Source organism: Pongo pygmaeus, chromosome 20, assembly GCF_028885625.2.
Source record: "Pongo pygmaeus isolate AG05252 chromosome 20, NHGRI_mPonPyg2-v2.0_pri, whole genome shotgun sequence".
Classification (NCBI taxonomy): domain Eukaryota; kingdom Metazoa; phylum Chordata; class Mammalia; order Primates; family Hominidae; genus Pongo; species Pongo pygmaeus.
The window spans coordinates 6,767,090-6,786,632 of NC_072393.2; the positions used below are offsets into that span (position 1 = coordinate 6,767,090).

Below are 19,543 nucleotides of genomic sequence, written 5' to 3' on the forward strand. Positions count from 1 at the left end.
CAGGAGGATTGCTTGAGCCCAGGAATTTGAGACTGCAGTGAGCTGTGATTGTGCCAGGCTGCACTCCAGCCTGGGTGACAGAGTGAGATTGTCTCAAAAAAAAAAAAAAAAAAAAGAAAGAAAAGAAAACAGAATCAAGCTGCTATGAACATTCTGTACAAGTCTTTGTATGGACATGTGCTTTCATTTCTCTTGAGTAAATGCCTGGTAATGGAATACATTGTATGTTAGGTGCATGCTTAATGTTTTAAGAAAACTTACCAGGCCAGTCACGGTGGCTCATACCTGTCATTCCAGCACTTTGGGGAATTGAGGCGGGAGGATCGCTGGAGCCTAGGAGTTTGAGACCAACCTGGCCAACATAGTGAGGCTCTGTCTTTTAATTTTTTTTTTTTTTAATAAGAAGAAAATGTACCAACTTTTCTTCCTTTGTGCTGGAATTGCAAGGTAAAAAAATAATAGTAATAACAAGGAAAACGTACCAGCTTTTCCAAAGTGGATCCGCCATGTGATGTTCCTGCCAGCTGCTCAGCATGCTTCTCTTCTTTGCTTCACTATCTGTCTCAATTTTTTTTTTTTTTGAGACGGGGTCTCGCTCTGTTGCCCAGGCTGCAGTGCAGCAGCATGATCTCGGCTCACTGCAACCTCTGCCTCCTGGGTTCAAGCGATTCTCCTGCCTCCGCTTTCCAGGTAGCTGGGACTACAGGCATGTACCACCACACCCAGCTAATTTTGTATTTTTAGTAGAGACAGGTTTCACTATATGTTGGCCAGGTTTGTCTCAAACTCCTGACCTCAAGTGATCCACCCACCTCGGCGTCCCAGAGTGCTGGGATTACAGGCATGAGCCACCACACCCAGCTTCTTTTTTTTTGTTTTGTTTTTTGTTTTTTTTTGAGACATCCTCGGTCTGTTGCCCAGGCTGTGCAGTGGCGTGATCTTGGCTCACTGCCACCTCCGCCTTCTGGGTTCAAGCGATTCTCCTGCCTCAGCCTCCAGAGTAGCTGGGACTACAGGGGCCTGTCACCATGCCTGGCTAATTTTCCTTTTTTTGTATTTTTTGTAGAGTCGGGGTTTCACCATGTTGCCCAGGCTGGTCTTGAACCCCTGACCTCAAGTGATCCGCCCACCTCAGCCTCCCAAAGTGTTGGGATTACAGGCGTGAGCCACCGCACCCAGCCGCTCACCATTTCTTTGTCGCCTGCATGGCACCATTCTTTCCTGTACCACCCCAAAGCCTTACCAGGGGCCTCCTGCATTTAACCGGGTCCCATAGCTCTCTGTGCTTCCCGGCACACCCTCTCACAACCCTCATCATCAATTATTCACGTTGCTGTCTGCTTAGTGTTTGTCTCCTGGCTGCATTACATAAGCCCTGTAAGGGCAGAGCTCTGTTTGTCTTGAACACCACTAGGTTCTGGTGCTTGGCTTACAGTAGGCGTTCCACACATGCTTGCTGAATTAATGCATGACTGGGTCTGGGGTGCTGGGTTTCACACCAGGCTCTACCGCAAACATTTGGTCAAGTATTTTCATTCCCGATGTACAGATGAGTCAACTGAATCAGCAGAAAGCAGAATGACCCATCCAAGCTCCCTCAACTTGCTGGGCTGGTCTGGGAGTTGAACCAGATCTGCCTGACCCTCCACCGGTGCTGAAAAGTGGAGGGCATGCTGGGGTGGTAGGGGACGGGGCAGAAGAGAGACAGGCTTCCTCACAGAAGAGTTTGAGGGCTAGGATGAGGCGTGCACACTCTGCACCCCTGCTTTGGAGCTTTGAAAGGGTGCACAGCACACCCGCCCTCTCTGGGAACCCTCGGGAGCTTGAGGTTGCCTGATTAAGGGGCTGGTGGGTTGAATGCAAAGGGCCCCTCCACCCACCCTTTTTTCTATCTCCCCAACCAAGCCCTGGTAACAGGCATTTCCGGTTTCCGGCCGGCTCCCTGGTGCTGGGGTGGGGGTGGGGAGTTGATTGCTGCTGTAGTGCTTGGCTCTGGGTCCCCTTCTGCCAGACCCCAGAGGCCTCTGTCCCTGCACACTGCTTCCCCGAAGGAGCATGGAAAGCCAGCTGACCTTTCTGGCTCTTTCTTCATCTTGGGCAGGGGTTTTGTTGATGGGAGACTGGCTGGCAAATGGGGAAGAATGAACCTCAGGGTTCACCACAGTGCGCCTGGGTGCTGATTTGCATATGGGCAAGATGCCAGCACAATGGGTGCCCGCCTCTTCCTGGAGGAAGGAAGAGGGGCCCTGAGGGGGGTTGCCCCCAGCAGGGAGGAACCGTCTTCATATGTCTCTCCTACGTTTGTTTAAAGGACCATCATTCTCAGCAAACTATCGCAAGGACAAAAAACCAAACACCGCATGTTCTCACTCATAGGTGGGAATTGAACAATGAGAACACATGGACGCAGGAAGGGGAACATCACACACCGGGGACTGTTGTGGGGTGGGGGGAGCGGGGAGGGATAGCATTAGGAGATATACCTAATGCTAAATGATGAGTTAATGGGTGCAGCACACCAACATGGCACATGTACACATATGTAACAAACCTGCACGTTGTGCACATGTACCCTAGAACTTAAAGTATAATCATAATAAAATTAAAAAAATAAAAAATAAAATTAAAAAAATAAAGGACCTCCTGTCCTTTGCCACTTTCTCACACTCTTCAGGCGACCAGGACGTCCTTTCTGGTGGTCTAACTGCAGTCCCTGCTGCTGTCTGACAGAGCCCCTTTCTTTAGCTGGCCCCACTGCAGCCCGGAGAGGGGATGAATCATTCCCCCTTTCCCCTCTTTGAGGCATCACATGACTGGAAGGAAGCTGTCTCCGGGTTCAGCTGATCTCCCTGAGGTCAGGAGGGAACTTCCTCCCTTCAGCCACAGACACAGCCATCTGTTCTATTGTCTCTGGTGACCTGCCTGCCCATGATCGCCCTCATTATGCCACTCTCTAAGAGGCAGGAGCAGCTTAGTGTGGTTCAAAGAGGCAGTGTTGTACAGAGGTTAGAGGCACAGACTTTGGGCTCACAGTGCTGGTATCTGGTTCTCCATTCCTATCTGTGTGGTCCTGGACGGGCAGTATCCCCTCTCTGAGCCTCAGTTGTTTCCTCTGTCAAAGGGAGATTTATTCATTCAACAGATTTTATTGAACATCTACTATGTGTCAGACATGGTACTAGGTATTGAGGTCCTCTATTTACCCAAAGGAATTGAACATTTATGTCCACACAAAAACTTGCACACAAGTCTTTGTAGCGGCTTTATTCATGATTGCTGAAACTGGGAAGCAACAAAGATGTCCTTCGGTAGGTGAATGCGATGTAGGGCAAGGCAAGCCCTAAATTGGGGCTTAGCCTGGGAGGGTTCTTGGTTTTGCCCAGGAAAGAATTCCAGGGTGAGCTGGAGGTGTTAGACAGTAGCTTTTACTGAAGTGAAAGTGCATAGCGGCAGTTGCAGAAGTCCTGCTCCTCACAGAGCAGGGCTACCCCACAGGCTGTGAGCCTGGAGTGGTCAGTGTTGCAGTCATATTTGTACCCACTTTAATTATATGCAAATTAAAGGGCAGATTATGCAAATTTCTAGGAAAAGGGTGGTAACTTCTGGGTTGTCGGGTCATTGTCTTGGGAAAGGAGTAGTAGCTGCTGGTGTTACCATCACAATGGCAAACTGCCATGGCACACTGGTGGGCATGTCTTATGGAAAGGTGCTTCTGCTCCAGCCCTGTTTTAGCTAGTCCTCAATCTGGTCCGTTGTCTGAGCCCTACCTCCGGAGTCAAGTTCCACCTACTTCCTCGTATGGTTAAATAAGCTGTGGTGCATCCAGACAATGGAATATTATTATTATTATTAGAGATGGACTTTTGCCCTTGTTGTCCAGGCTGGAGTGCAATGGTGTGGTCTCGGCTCACTGCAACCTCTGCCTCCCAGGTTCAAGCTATTCTCCTGCCTCAGCCTCCTGAGGAGCTGGGATTACTGGCACCTGCCACCACACCTGGCTAATTTTTGTGTTTTTAGTAGAGATGGGATTTCACCATGTTGGCCAGGCTGGCCTCAAACTCCTGACCTCAGGTGATCCAGCCACCTCGTCCTCCCAAAGTGCTGAGATTACAGGTGTGAGCCACTGCTCCCAGCGCAGACAATGGAATATTATTCAGCACTAAAGAGAGATGAGATGAGCTCTCAAGCCATGAAGAGACACACAGGAACCCCAAATGCATATTACGAAGTGAAAGAAGCCAGTCTCAAAAGGCTACATACTGTATGATACCAGCTATGTGATGTTTCAGAAAAGACAAAACTGTAGAAGCAGTAAATAGATCAGTAGTTGTCAGAGGTTAGTGGGAAAGGGGGGATGGATAGGCAGAGCATGGAAGCTTTCCACGGCAGTGAAAATACTCTCTATGACGCTATAATAGTGGATACCCGTCATCATACATGTGTCCAAATCCAGAGAATGTGACGCACGGCAGGCAAGCCCCAAAGTGGGGCTTAGCCTGTGAGGCTTCTTGGGTGAAACCAAGAAGCCTCACAGGCTAAGGAAAGAATTCAAGGGTGAGTCCAGTGGTAGGGTAGAAGAAAACAGCTTTATTGCCATGGCAGTGTTACAGCTCCATGACTGCTCTTGCAGGGCTACCCCACAGGCTGAGAGTAGCAGCTCAGGGCAGTTTGGCGGTCCTATTTATATTTATTTATTTATTTAGAGACAGAGTCTTGCTCTGTCGCCCAGGCTGGAGTGCAGTGGCGTGATCTCGGCTCACTGCAAGCTCCGCCTCCCAGGTTCATGCCATTCTCCTGCTTCAGCCTCCCGAGTAGCTGGGACTACAGGCGCCCACCACCACGCCCAGCTAATTTTTTGTATTTTTAGTAGAGATGAGGTTTCACCGTGTTAGCCAGGATGGTCTCGATGGCCTGACCTTGTGATCCGCCCGCCTCAGCCTCCCAAAGTGCTGGGATTACAGGTGGGAGCCACTGTGCCCGGCCCATACCTCCTTTTAATTACATGTAGAGTAAAGGGCAGTTTATGCAGAAATTTCTAGGGAAGGGGTAGTAACTTTTGGGTGATCAGGTAATTGCCATGAAAAGGGGTGGTAAGGCCGGGCGCAGTGGTTCATGCCTGTAATCCCAGCACTTTGGGAGGCCGAGGCAGGTGGATCACCTACGGTCAGGAGTTCGAGACCAGCCTGGCCAACATGGTGAAACCCCGTCTCTACTAAAAATACAAAAATTAGCTGGGCATGGTGGCACACACCTGTGATCTCAGCTACTCAGGAGGCTGAGGCAGGAGCATTGCTTGAACCCGGGAGGTGGAGGTTGCAGCGAGCCGAGATCACAACACTGCACTCTAGCTTGGGCCACAGAGCAAGACTCCATCTCAAACAAAACAAAACAAAACAAAACAAAACAAAAACAAAGAAAATAGACCAGGCGTGGTGGCTCACATCTGTAATCCCAGCACCTTAGGAGGCTGAGGCAGGAGAATCACTTGAGCCCAGGAGTTCGAGACCAGCCTGGGCAACATAGTGAGACCCCCATCTCTACAGATAGATATACATATATACACACACACACACACATATATATACACATGCACAAACACACATGAGTTGGGGGGATGGTTTCAGGATGAATCAAGCACATTACATTTATTGTTCACTTTATTTCTATTATTATTACATTGTAATATATGATGAAATAATTATACAGCTTACACATATGTGTGTATATATACATGCACACACACTATATGAATATTATATATAGTAATATTTATTCATATATATGAATAAAAAAGAAACTAAAAGAGAGGAGGGAAGGAAGAAGGAAGGAAGGAAGAAGGAAGGAAGGAAGGAGAAAGGAAGGAAGAAGGAAGGAGGAAGGAAGAAGGAAGGAAGGAGGAAGGAAGAAGGAAGGAAGAAGGAAGGAGGAAGGAAGAAGGAAGGAAGAAGGAAGGAAGGAAGAAGGAAGGAAGGAAGGAAGGAAGATCAGCCTAGAGCCTCTGGACTGCCCTGATGGAAGTGTCTTGAATGCTAAAGGGGTTTATGGGCTGATTCCCTCAACTTTGTCCCGTCTAACAAAGTCTGGTGTTCCATCAAGGCAGTGGCTATGCCCCCAAGAAGTCTGCAAATGACAGAAAACCTAATTACAGGTCAACAAACCATGACCTGTGGGCCAAATGCAGCCTGCCACCTGTTTTTGTAAATGAAGCTTTTTTTTTTTTTTTGAGACAGTCTCACTCTGTCACCCAGCCTGGAGTACAGTGGCACGATCTCAGCTCACTGCAACCTCTGCCACCCGGGTTCAAGTAGCTGGGATTACAGGTGCATTCCACCACGCCCAGCTAATTTTTGTATTTTTAGTAGAAACGGGGATTCACCGTGTTGGTCAGGCTGGTCTCAAACTCCTGACCTTGTGATTCACCCGCCATGGGCTCCCAAAGTGCTGGGATTCCAGGCGTGAGCCACCATGCATGGCCAACAATTTTTTTTTAATGAAAATAATTTTTTCTCAATGCCGTTTTGGAATAGAAGCAAACTCTTATGTGGGTTTTAAGTATGGCTTCATTCAGTAGCTCCAACAATGTCATCAAGGACTGCATGTCTCTGTGATGGATTCCTTTTCCGGCTTTGTAAATCTAGGATCTCCCACTCATGGCAGCAAAGTAGCTGCAGTTGCTCCAGACCGCCTAACCTCACTCTTGACCAACGTAGCTGAGAGTAAATCACTGTCCCGGAAGCTGGAACTTAAGATCCAGGATTTGCACTCTCTCATTGGTCTGAAGTGGGTCATGTGTTAATCTCTGAACCAATAGCCATAGGCAAGGGGATGGGCCATGCTAATTGACTGAAACTGGGGGTGGAGCCCCTCTCAGCCCATGTTGCTAGAAGAGAAAGAGGAAGGGGTATTGATGTGTGCATAATTAGTTAATGAATATGTTCATTCTTTCCACCATCCCTCATTGACTTGTCTACTGTGTCCCAGCAGCAGGGAATGTGATGGTTGATAAGAACTTGTTTCTGCTCTCATGGTCATCCCAGTCTACTGGGATTCCATGATCTGTTCAGAAGGTTACAGCCTGTGGTAATCGATGCTATGTATTCATTAGGATAGAGGTTTGGCTACTGCAACAGTTAGGTAGAGATTAATTTATCATCTAAACCTATAGAGCAGCAGTCTCCAACCTTTTTGGTAGCAGGGACTGGTTTTGTGGAAGACAATTTTTCCATGGGTCAGAGTTAGGGGGGATGGTTTCAGGATGATTCAAATGCATTACATTTATTGTTCCCTTTATTTCTATCATTATTACATTGTAACGTATAATGAAATAAGTATACAATTCACCATAATGTAGAATCAGTGGGAGCCCTGAGCTTGTTTTCCTGCAAATAGATGATCCCATCTGGAGGTGATGGGAGACAGTGACAGATCATCAGGCACTAGATTCCCGATAAGGAGCACACAAGGTAGATCCCTCACATGTGGAGTTCACAGTAGGGTTTGCACTCCTATGAGGCTCTAACGCTGCAGGTGATCTGACAGGAGGTGGAGCTTAGGTGGTAATGTGAGCAATGGGGAGTGGTTGTAAATACAGATGAAGCTATGCTAGCTCACCTGCCTGCCACTCACCTCCTGATTTGTGGCCCAGTTCCTAACAGACCATGGACCGGTACCAGGAGGCTGGTACTGGGAGCTACTCTGGAGGCTGAGGTGGGAGGATCACTTGAGCCCAGGAGGTGGAGGCTGCAGTGAGCTGTAATCACACCACCGCACTCAGCTGGGCAAAAGAGTGAGACCCTGTCTTTAAAAAAAAAGTTAAAATCACGCCTCTAATCCCAGCACTTTGGGAGGCCGAGGTGGGCAGATCACGAGGTCAGGAGTTCGAGACTAGTCTGACCAAGATGGTGAAACCCCGTCTCTACTAAAAATACAAAAATTAGCTGGGCATGGTGGCACTCACCTGTAATCCCAGCTACTTAGGAGGCTGAGCAGGAGAATTGCTTGGACCCAGGAGCCAGAGGTTGCAGTGAGTCAAGACTGTGCCACTGCACTCCATCCTGGGTGACAGAGTGAGACTCTGTCTCAAAAAAAAAAAAAAAAAAAAAAATTAAAAAAAGGGCGGGCGCGATGGCTCAAGCCTATAATCCCAGCACTTTGGGAGGCTGAGGCAGGTGGATTGCCTGAGGTCAGGAGTTTGAGACCAGCCTTGCCAACATGGTGAAACCCGTCTCTACTAAAAATACAAAAATTAGCCAGGTGTGGTGGCAGGTGCCTGTAATCCCAGCTACTCGGGAGGCTGAAGGAGGAGAATCGTTTGAACCCAGGAGGCGGAGGTTGCAGTGAGCCAAGATCACACCATTGCACTCCAGCCTGGGTGACAAGAGTGAGACTTCATCTCAAAAAAAAAGTTCATGTGATAATAATAATAATAAAAAAACAAAAAAAAATTAAAAAAAAAAGTTCAAAAAAACCCCAACCAATTCTGTCCTCCCCAATAATTACCCTAGGACAACAGGCATAAGCTTGGGTCATCCTTGGCAAACTGGGAGGTAAGTCACTCTGTGTAGCAGAGAACAAAAGTAACAATGACTTAAATAAAACTGAAGATTATTTATTTCTTATGCAATAATCTGAGCTTAATCAGTGCAAGGCTGGCATGGTCCTTTCTACAGTGTCGAAGACCAGCTCCTCCTGTTCTGTTGTTACGCCACCTGTGAATTTCCTTTGTCCTCAGTTTCCAAGAATACTCATCACCATACTCACTTGCCAGCCAGATAAAGGGGCTAGAATGTTCCTCCCTTTAAGAATGCAACCTAGAATTGCACATTGTATTTGCTGTGTAACAAACAGTCCCTTAAAATGGAATGGCTTAAAGACAACATTTGTTATTCCAATTCATTTGGTAAATTGTCTGGGCAGATAGGTGATCTCTGCAGTTAGCTAATAACTTGGCTGGGGTAGGTAGTCTAGGAGGGCCTCATTCACATATCTGCTGGTTGGCCAGTTGATTAGTATAGGATACCTTTAGCTAGGTGCTTGTCTCTGCTCCACACGGTCTCTCATCCTCTGGCAATTTAGCCTGAGTGCTTGAATTCGGCAGGAGTATTCCAAGAAAGCAACAGGAGAAGTTGCAAAGCCTCTATGGGCTAACGCAAGTCACAAGACCAACCCAGACACAAAAAATAAAGACTTAGAATCTACCTTTTTTTTTTTTTTTTTTTTTTTTTGAGATAGGGTCTCGTTTTGTCACCCAAGCTGGGGTGCAGTGACTTGATCTTAGCTCACTGCAACCTCAAACTCCTGGACTCAATTGATCCTCAGCCTCCTGAGTAGCTGGAACTATAGGCATGTGCCACCACACCTGGCTAATTTTAAATTTATTTGTAGAGACGGGGTCTTGCTTTGTTGCCAGGCTGGTCTTGAACTCCTGGCCTCAAGCAATTCTCCCACCCCACCCAATCCTCCCAATCATGTCTTGGGATTACAGGCGTGAGCCACCATAGCCGGCAATTCTCTCTTTGGATGGTAGGAGCTGGAAAGTATTTGTAATCTACCACAAAGGGCATTCAGGGCAGAGGCAACCTTATATACGAGACCTGGAGATGAGAGACAGTAAGATAGGTTGCATTTAGCATGTGGCAACCATTTCTACCTGGCTGGAGCAGAGGTGGGAGAGGTAAATGAGAAAAAAAGAGTAGAGTCATCAGAGAAGTCAGCAGGGGCAGTGGTGAGGCTGGACTTTGTGTTGAGGATGATGGGGGAACCATGGCAAGGTTTCAAGAGGAGATTGACGTGGTTAGATTTGCTGTGTGAAGATGTGCAGGGAGGAGTATAAAACGGATCAGGAAGACCACTGAGGAGGCTGTTGCAGCCACAAAGGTGATCACTGTGGTGGCTGCTCTAGGATTTGGGAACGGGGATGGTGAGAAGAGCTTAGATGTGAGAGACAGTTTGGATGTAGAATCTGAATGATCTATTGATTGACTGGAAATGGAGGATTCAATGAATCAACACTTACAGCCAGGTGCAGTGGCTCATGTCTGTAATACCAGCACTTCGGGAAGCCAAGACGAGCTAATTGTTTGAGGCCAGGAGTTTGAAACCAGCCTGGACAACATAACAAGACCCTGTCTCTACAAAAAATAAAAATAAAGATATCTGGGCATGGTGGTGCACGCCACTAGTCCCAACACTCAGAAGGCTGAGGCAAGAGGATTGATTGAGCCCAGAAGGTGAAGGCTGCAGTGAGCTATGATTGTGCCACTGCACTTCAGTCTGGGTGACAGAGCAAGACCTCATCTCTACAAATAAAAAGTTAGCCAGATGTGGTGGTGCATGCCCACATCATTGCACTCCAGGCTGGGTGACAAGAGCGAAATGCCATCTCAAAAAAAAAATTACTCTAACTTGATTCTGAAGGATTAGGGAGTGTTGAAAATCATCTTGGTTTCCTAAGCCAAATTGCAGGGTGGTGATGGAGCAATTGTGAGATGAAGAGGCTGGAGGGAGAGCAAGTTTGAACTGGCAATGATGTCAATCTTGGACCTGTTAAGTTTGAGGTGCCCATTGTTGAAAGAATGAACCTGTTTCCCCAGCTGTAAGCAAAGAAATGGATTGCAATGAAAAGGCATGCTTTCAACTGTTGTTCCAAAACCTTGGTCCTGGTCTGGAACGGAGGTACAGACTGTCTTCTAGTTGCTCTGTTATTCACATTTATTTATTTATTTATTTATTTATTTATTTATTTTTGAGATGGTGTCTTGCTCTGTTGCCCAGGCTGGAGTGCAGTGGCACGATCTCGGCTCACTGCAACCTCTACCTTCCAGGTTCAAGTGATCCTCCTGCCTCAGCCTCTCAAGTAGCTGGGATTACAGGCATGCACCACCATGCCCGGCTAATTTGTGTAGTTTTAGTAGAGACAGCATTTCACCATGTTGGCCAGGCTGGTCTCGAACTCCTGACTTCAAGTGATCCACCGTCTTTGGCCTCCCATAGTGCTGGGATTATAGGTGTCAGCCTCCATGCCCAGCCTCATTTATTTATTCAATAAATTGAGCACTATTGCATGCCACCATGTGATGTTCAGGATTCAGAGGTGACTCAACCCTGGGTCCTGACTTCATCTGGAGAGTGCCCAGCACAGGCATCTTCATTGTCAGGCCTAGGTTGGGGAGGGACATCATATTAAGGGAGGCTGCAGTGGCGGAAGAATGAGGACTCTGCTTGGCTGAAGACACTGGGGAAGGCTTCCTGGAAGAAGAGATATTGGAGATGGGCGTTGAAGGATGAGTAGGAGTTCACCAGGCAAACAGGAGAGGAAATTTTCGCCCAGACATCAGTTCTTTATTCATCTCTCTGCATATAATTACTGTAAGAATTGGCAAGAGAAGCTGGAATGGAGATCCACGAGGTCTCTGAGGATCAGACAGACACATCACAGCTAACTCTGGCCCAAAGGGTACTTCATTAGGATAACACCAGCTACTGTAACAAACAAGACATTTCAGTGACTTAACATAGTAAAGATTTATTTCTTGTACACAAAACAGTACAATGCATGTGCTTCTGGTTCCAGGTCAGGGGGCTTTTCCCCACAGAGTAATTCAGGGACCCAGGCTACTTTCATTTGCAGTTTTGCCATCCCTTAGAGTCTCAGCCTGCAGAAAATAGGGAGACAGGAGGTATGGAGAAGTAATTTCTCCTTAAATACAGTGCCCTGAAAGTGATGCTTATGACAGATGCTCCTATTCTATTGGCCAGAAGCAGTCACATGACTGCATCCACATTCAAGGAGAGATGAGAAATGCAGTCCTTAGCTAGGCAACCATTTTCCAGCAGCAATTCCATATTATGGAAGAGAAAACACGAATTTTGGTGGATCTTTAGTGGCCTCTGCCCAAGGTAGACAGCAGGAACAGAACTAAGGGCTTGGAGGCAGTAACACTCAGTTCGATTTGTGCTCTTGAGTAAACCCTTCTTCTCACTCTTTGGGTTTCTCTCTCTGAGTGATGAGTGATGAAGATTAGAAGCTGGTTAATATCTGAGGTCCTTTCCAGTTTCAAAAATTGACCGGGTGCAGTGGTTCACACCTGTAATCCCAGCACTTTGGGAGGCCAAGGCACGCAGATTACTTGAGGTAAGGAGTTCAAGACCAGCCTGGCCAACATGGTGAAACCCTGTCTCTACTAAAAAGAAAATACAAAAATTAGCAGGGCATGGTGGTGGGCTCCTATAATCCCGGCTATTTGGGAGGCTGAGACACTTGAACCTGGGAGGTGGAGGTTGCAGTGAGCCAAGATCACGCCACTGCTTTCCAGCCTGGGCGACAGAGGGAGACTCTATCTCAAAACAAAAACAGAAACAAAAACAACCCAAAATACAAAAATTGATGGGTTGGTGAATGCTCTTGGGTTTCCCAGCTGGAGCTAAGATGATGATGGTGATGATGATGATGGTGGTGATGGTCACAGTCATGAATACGATTGTGGTAATGATGGTGGTGATGGTTATAATGGTAACGATGATGGTGATGGTGGTGATAATGATGATGATGATAAGAATGGTGATGACAAGTATGGTGATGGTGATGATGGTGGTGATAAGAATGGTGATGACGAGTATGGTGATGGTGATGATGGTGGTGATAACGATATCACTATCATGATGATAATGATAATTTCCAGAACTTGAAACGTCCAGCCCTTTTTATGCATCATGTAATTGAATTACAACAACATGACACAGTAGGCATAAACCCTTCATGTTGGTTCATTTGCCTTTATCCTTATGTTACCTATTTATTGCTAAGTAACAAATTATCCCCAAACTTAATTGTATAAAACAACCATTTATTATGCTCATGGATTATTTGGGTCAGGAATTCTGAAATAGCTCATCTAGGCAGTTCCCGTTTGGGGTTTCTAATGAGGTTGCACACAGATGTCGGCTGGGGCTGCAGTCATCTGAAGGCCTTAGCTGGAGGGTCTACTTCCTGAGTGGCTGGGTCACATAGAGCTTCAGCTCCTCTCCACCTGGGGCTCCCCACAGGACTGATTGAGTGGCCTCAAAACATGGTCGCTGGTGAGTGGTCCAAGAGACCAAAATGGAGCTTCGATATGTTTCATTATTTAGTCTTGAGAACTCACATCTTGTTTCTTCCACCCTGTTCTTTTAGTGACACATGGCCAGTCTTGGTTCAATGTGGGAGGGGATTACAAAAGGGCTTCTTAACTTATGTATGAATACTAGGAGCTATGGACCATTGGGGGCCATCTTGGAGGCTGGCTACTACAAACACATTGTCTTAATTACTGTAGATTTATGGTGTCTTAATATTCGGTAGGACTCATACCCTTTATTTTCCCTCTGTAGGAGTATATTGGCTACTCATGACTGAAGTTTTCTATACAAATCTTAGGATTTGTATGTCAAGTTCAATGAAAAACCATTCTGGGGTTTTTAATTGAAATTGGATTAAATTTATAGCTCAATTGTGGAGAGAATTGAAGATTTTAAAACTTGAGTCTTGGGGCTGGGTGCGGTGGCTCATACCTGTAATCTCAGCACTTTGAGAGCCTGTGGTGGGAGAGTCACTTGAGGCCAGGAGTTGAAGACCAGCCTGGGTGACATAGTGACACCCTGTCTCTATAAAAAAATCTTTAAAAAAAATTAGCCAGGTATGATGGCATATGCTTGTAGTCCCAGCTACGTGGGAGACTGACGCAGGAGGATCTTTTGAGCCCAAGAGGTCAAGGTTACAGTGAACTATGATCGTGCCACTGCACTCTGGCCTGGGTGACAGAGTGATATCCTGTCTCTAAAAATAAATCAATGAATGAATAAATAAAATAAAACAAAACACTGAGTCTTGCTAGAAAGGAACTGGTATACATTCTATTTTGTTTAGGTCACTAGCTTCATGTAGTTTTGTTTCACATCTTCTAGGCTACAGTCAATAGTGTCCTTTTAAAATCAAAGTCTGATTTCCCTGTGTGAAATGCTAAATTCTTCATTTTATCATTCAATCAGTTCTAGCAACTGTGGACACTTGTGCAATCCACACTCTTATCAAAACAGAACACTTCCATCACTTGTGGTCTCTCTGAGTCAATCTCTACCTTCTCTCTTGCCCCAGAAGCAACCACTGATTTGATTTCTATCATCATAGGTTAGTTTTGCTTACTCTAGGATTTCACAAATTTTTTTTTTTTAATTTGTGAGTTATTTTTGCTTATGTACTGACACTTAGTACACTTTGTATATTGGTTTTGTATTCAGCCACACTGCCAAATAATTTTATTACTTTCAGCAATTTATCTGTATATTCTTTGGGAATTTCTATGTTGATGATTGCTTCTTCTGCAAAAATTACTTTCTTTCTTTCTTTCTTTCTTCCTTCCTTCCTTCCTTCCTTCCTTCCTTCCTTCCTTCCTTCCTTCCTTCCTTTCTTTCTTTCTTTCTTTCTTTCTTTCTTTCTTTCTTTCTTTCTTTCCCTTTTTCTTCTGCCTTGTCTTGTCTTGTAGTACAGGCTGAGATCTTCAATACAATGTTGAATAGAAATGGTGATAGCAGGTTCCCTTGCGTAGTTCTGATTTCAAAGGGAATCTTTTCAACATCTCGTTATTAAGTACAGTGTTTCGGTCTAGGTTTTCTGAAGACCTTCTTTATCAGGTTACAGAAGTTCCCTTCCATTTTTACTTTGCCAAGAGATTTTTTCCCCCTCTTTCTTTCGGTCAGGAATGAATGTTGAGTTGCTACCGCATCTTTCATGTGTCTTCTGTTGCAAACTTCTCTTTTTGACAAAGAGAGAACAGGTCTTGGGTCAGAGCCTTGGGCAAGCAACAGAATCTGCCTAGAATTTAGTAACATTGTTTGAACCATATTTATTCTACAGTTGCTTCTTCTTTCAGTTATTTATTTATTTATGTATTTATTTATTTATTTTGAGACAGGGTCTCATTGTGTTGCCTGGGCTGGAGTGCAGTGGTGCGATCATAGCTCACTGCAACCTCTACCTCCTGGCCTCAAGTGATCCTCCTGCCTCAGCCTCCCAAGTAGCTGGGACTACTGGCCATCACACCAGGCTAATTTTTGTATTTTTTGTAGAGACAGTGTCTCTCCATGTTGCTCAGGCTGGTCCCAAACCCCTGACCTCAAAGTGATCCTCTCGCCTTGGCTTCCCAAAGTGCGGGGATTACAGGTATGAGCCATCACACCCATCATACAGTTGTTTCTGTTTGTAGCACATGAGCTTAGTTTTGTAGGAGGATGTAAAGTTCTCTTCTTAAACACAAAAGAGTTAAAGTTCATGTTCCATGTGCAATGGGTTACATAGACTGTGGCAGCAATTGAGAAGATGATTCATTCTGCAAATGGAAGTATGAGAAACAGGGTTACAACAGACACTAAGTGCCAAATCAATTCACACATACAGCTATGGCATAATGGTTGCGCACAGGCTTAGAAGTCATGCTGCCTGAGTTTGCATCCCAGCTGTGTGTCTCACCTGAGTTTCCTTCTCTGTAAAATGAGGATAATAATATTACTTACCTTGAAGAGTTGCTGGGAGGAGTCCACGTTATCTCTGTAGCATGCTGAAAATTGAGAGCACGGTGGGTGGAAACTCATGCTGGCTTCCACTACACACAAGGTAAAGAGAAAAGGCTGTGGTCAAGAAAGCAGGCTCAGCTGGGAGTTGTGGCTCCCACCCTTAATACCAACATTTAGGGAGGCTAAGGCAGGAGGATTGCTTGAGGACCAGCCTGGGCAACATAATGAAACTCTCTGTCTCTACAAAAATTTTTTTTTTTTTTTGAGACAGAGTCTCGCTGTGTCGCCCAGGCTGGAGTGCAGTGGCGCAATCTCGGCTCACTGCAAGCTCCGCCTCCTGGGTTCACACCATTCTCCTGCCTCAGCCTCCTGAGTAGCTGGGACTACAGGCGCCCGCCACCACGCCCGGCTAATTTTTTTGTGTTTTTGGTAGAGACGGGGTTTCACCGTGTTAGTCAGGATGGTCTCGATCTCCTGACCTCATGATCTGCCCGCCTTGGCTTCCCAAAGTGCTGGGATTACAGGTGTGAGCCACCACGCCCGGCTACAAAAACATTTATAAAATTAGCTGGATGTGGTGGCACACATCCATTGTCCTGGCTGCTTGGGAGGCTGAGCTGGGAGCATTGCTTGGTCCCAGGAGGTGAAGGCTGCAGTGAGCTATGATTGCATCATTGCACTCCAGCCTGTACAACAGGGTGAGAGCATCTCTCTCTCGCTCTCTCTCTCTCTCATACACACACAGACACACACACACAGACACATACACACACAGACACACACACATGCAGACACACACATGCAGACACACACATGCAGACACACACAGACACACACATACACACACACAGAACGTGGGTTCTAGATTCATACCATCTCGGAATTTAATTGCAGCTCCTCCCCTAACTTACTCTTGCTGTCAGTCTCAAGCAGCATCCCCACACTGATCTAAGCCTGCTTTCTTGTAGGTAAAATGGACATAGATGGGTGTGGTGGCTCATGCCTGTAATCCCAGCACTCTGGGAGGCCGAGGCAGGTGCATTACTTGAGGTCAGTTCAAGACCAGCCTGGACAACACAGTGAAACCCCCATCTCTAGCAACAAATACAAAAATCAGCTGGACGTGGTGGCACACGCCTGTAGTTCCAGCTACTCGGGAGGCTGAGGTGGGAGAACTGCTTGAACCTGGGAGGCGGAAGTTGCAGTGAGCCGAGATGGTGCCACTGCACTCCAGCCTGGGCAACAGAGCAAGACTCCATCTCAAAAGGGTATAAACACTCACAGTGTGGTTATGAGAATGGAGTTAATCTGAATGCCTAACCATGTGTAGTAAGCTTCCAAGAAATGCAATTTTTTTTTTCTTTTGAGATGGAGTCTCACTCTTGTTGGGACCTGTGTTTTGAAGAAACCAACCCTACTGACACATTGATCTTGGACTTTTAGTCTCAGAACTATTCTGGACATTTCCTATGAATAGAATTGTACAATACATGGCATTTTGTGATTTGCTTCTTTCACTGAGCATGTTTTTAAGGTTCATCCATGTCATAGTGTGGAACAGCATTTTGCTCCTTTTTTATGGCTGAGTAATATTCCGTTGTGTGGATTTGCCTGTACTGGACATTTCATATAAATAGATGCATGCAATACGTGGCTTTGGAAGATGGATTTTAACCAACTCTACTGACGAGTCTGCTTTAGGACTCTTGGTCCACACTGACTTCATGGAGAATGTTGGGGGCTGTGGGAGAGGCCAAGTCTACAAGCTGTGGGAGGCTGGTGGATGGAAGGCTGGTTAGAATTTTTCAGGATCTGGGGAACCTCAGAGAGTGCTGAACCTGTTGGGACGTTGGATGAGCCAATACTTGGCAAATGCAAGAATACAAAGGTTTCTTTCTTTCTTTTTCTTTTTCCAGATACTCAAAAGCTGGGGCCATGTTACATGTGCCCGGCTGTTTCATTAGTTAATATCTTTTGGTTGCAGGCCATGGCAACCGAATCTAAAGTGACTTAAACAAGAAAAGGAATGTTTTGGCTCATGAAATAAAAAAGCTTAGGGATGGCCAGGCACGGTGGCTCCCACCTGTAATCTCAGCACTTTAGGAGGCCAAGGCAGGCAGATTCCTCAAGTCCAGGAGTTCAAGACCAGCCTGGGCAACATAGCGAGACCTCGTCTCTACAAAAAATACAGAAATTAGCTGGGTGTTGCGACACATGACTGTAGTCCTAGCTACTTGGGAGGTGGAGGCAGGAGGCATGGTTTTTTGTTTGTTTGTTTGAGACAGGGTCTTTCTTTGTTGCCCAGGCTGGAGTGCAGTGGTGCCATCATAGCTCACTGCAGGCTCGAACTCCTGGGCTCAGTGATCCACTCATCTCAGCCTCCTGAGTAGTTCAAAATGTTTTTGAGGTCATCCACATTGTAGTATGAATCAGTGCTTCATTCCTTTTTATGGCTGAATAATATTCCATTGTATGGATATACCACATTTGTTTAACCGTTAGTGATTAATTTTATCTTTTGTGAATTTTAACTCAATAAAAATGTTCAGAGCGTAGATCTAGATCAGGCACAGCTTAATCTTTATCAGAAGATAATTCAATTTCATGGAAGGGAGTCTGTGCTTTCATTTCCCCTCCACACCAGTCCCCAAGCCAGGTGGCCTGGGGGTCTGTTTCTCCCCTGCCCTTTCATACTCCCCCACCCTCATTTCTCTGTCTCCTCACAGTTCCTGTGCCTTAAGAACATTAGAACCTTCCTGTCCACCTGCTGTGAGAAGTTCGGCCTCAAGCGGAGCGAGCTCTTTGAAGCCTTTGACCTCTTCGATGTGCAGGATTTTGGCAAGGTGAGCTGCGCACTTGAAGCCCAAAGACTGAGTTTCAGTTCATTTCCATTGACGTCTACACTGGGTAAGCTAAGTTGACGTCTACACTGGGTAAGCTAAGGGCTGTCAGGGGACAGGCAGACAAGCCAGACCAGGCCATATACAAGGTGCAAATAACACTGGCTTGGGATATGTGGAACTAGGTTTGAGTTCCTGCTCTGACACTTGCTGTGTGACCTTGGCTACGTGGCTGTGCCTCTCTGAGCCCTCCATTTCTCATCTGAAATATGGGAATATTATCATCCTGCCCTCTCTGAGTGGCTATGAGAATTAAATAGAAAGATAGAGGGCCAGGCACAGTGGCTCACGCCTGTAATCCCAGCACTTTGGAAGGCTGAGGTGGGCGGATCACGAGGTCAGGAGATTGAGAACATCGTGGCTAACACAGTGAAACCCCATCTCTACTAAAAATACAAAAAATTAGCCGGGTGTGGTGGCCGGTGCCTGTAGTCCCAGCTACTCGGGAGGCTGAGGCAAGAGAATCGCTTGAACCCAGGAGGCGGAGGTTGCAGTGAGCCGAGATGGTGCCACCATCAGCCAAGATGGTGACAGAGTGAGACTCTGTTAAAATATATATATATATATATATATATATAAAAGAAAGAAAGAAAGATAGGAGCAAAGGGTGGGGCTCATTTGAGGGAACGATGGTATGGGGAATGGGAGGTAGAGAAAATCCTGAATTAGGCTTCCAAGAGGCATGGGGTCTAGCGCCTCAGACAGAGCCTTGCAGTTGGAAGCTGTGTTCTGCTGTGGGGGTGTACAAGGGGCTCACTGAGTGGCCACTGCCCCGTCACAGGTCATCTACACCCTGTCTGCTCTGTCCTGGACCCCGATTGCCCAGAACAGGGGGATCATGTGAGTAACCACCTGGGCCTTGGGCCATTTAGCCCCAATCCTCCCCCTCCCTGAAGCCCCACTTCTACCCAGCCCCCAGGCCCCTGGCTCACACCCTCCTGACCCTGCAGGCCCTTCCCCACCGAGGAGGAGAGTGTAGGTGATGAAGACATCTACAGTGGCCTGTCCGACCAGATCGAGTGAGTGCTCAGGACTGTGGCTGTACAGCTCACTGCAGCACCATCCTGGGGGTGGAGGGTCTGGGGGGACATGGCCTT

The 19,543-nt window shown here is 46.5% G+C and overlaps 1 protein-coding gene across 1 annotated transcript in view; it reads left to right on the forward strand.

The window, feature by feature from the left end:
• Positions 1-19,543, forward strand: part of VAV1 (vav guanine nucleotide exchange factor 1) — an 83,474-nt gene that overhangs the window by 27,917 nt on the left and 36,014 nt on the right. Inside the window, exons 2-4 of the mRNA XM_054465608.2 lie at positions 18,273-18,389; positions 19,228-19,286; positions 19,397-19,465. Of these exons, the coding sequence (XP_054321583.1) occupies positions 18,273-18,389; positions 19,228-19,286; positions 19,397-19,465 (245 nt within the window). The remainder of the gene's footprint in view (positions 1-18,272; positions 18,390-19,227; positions 19,287-19,396; positions 19,466-19,543) is intronic.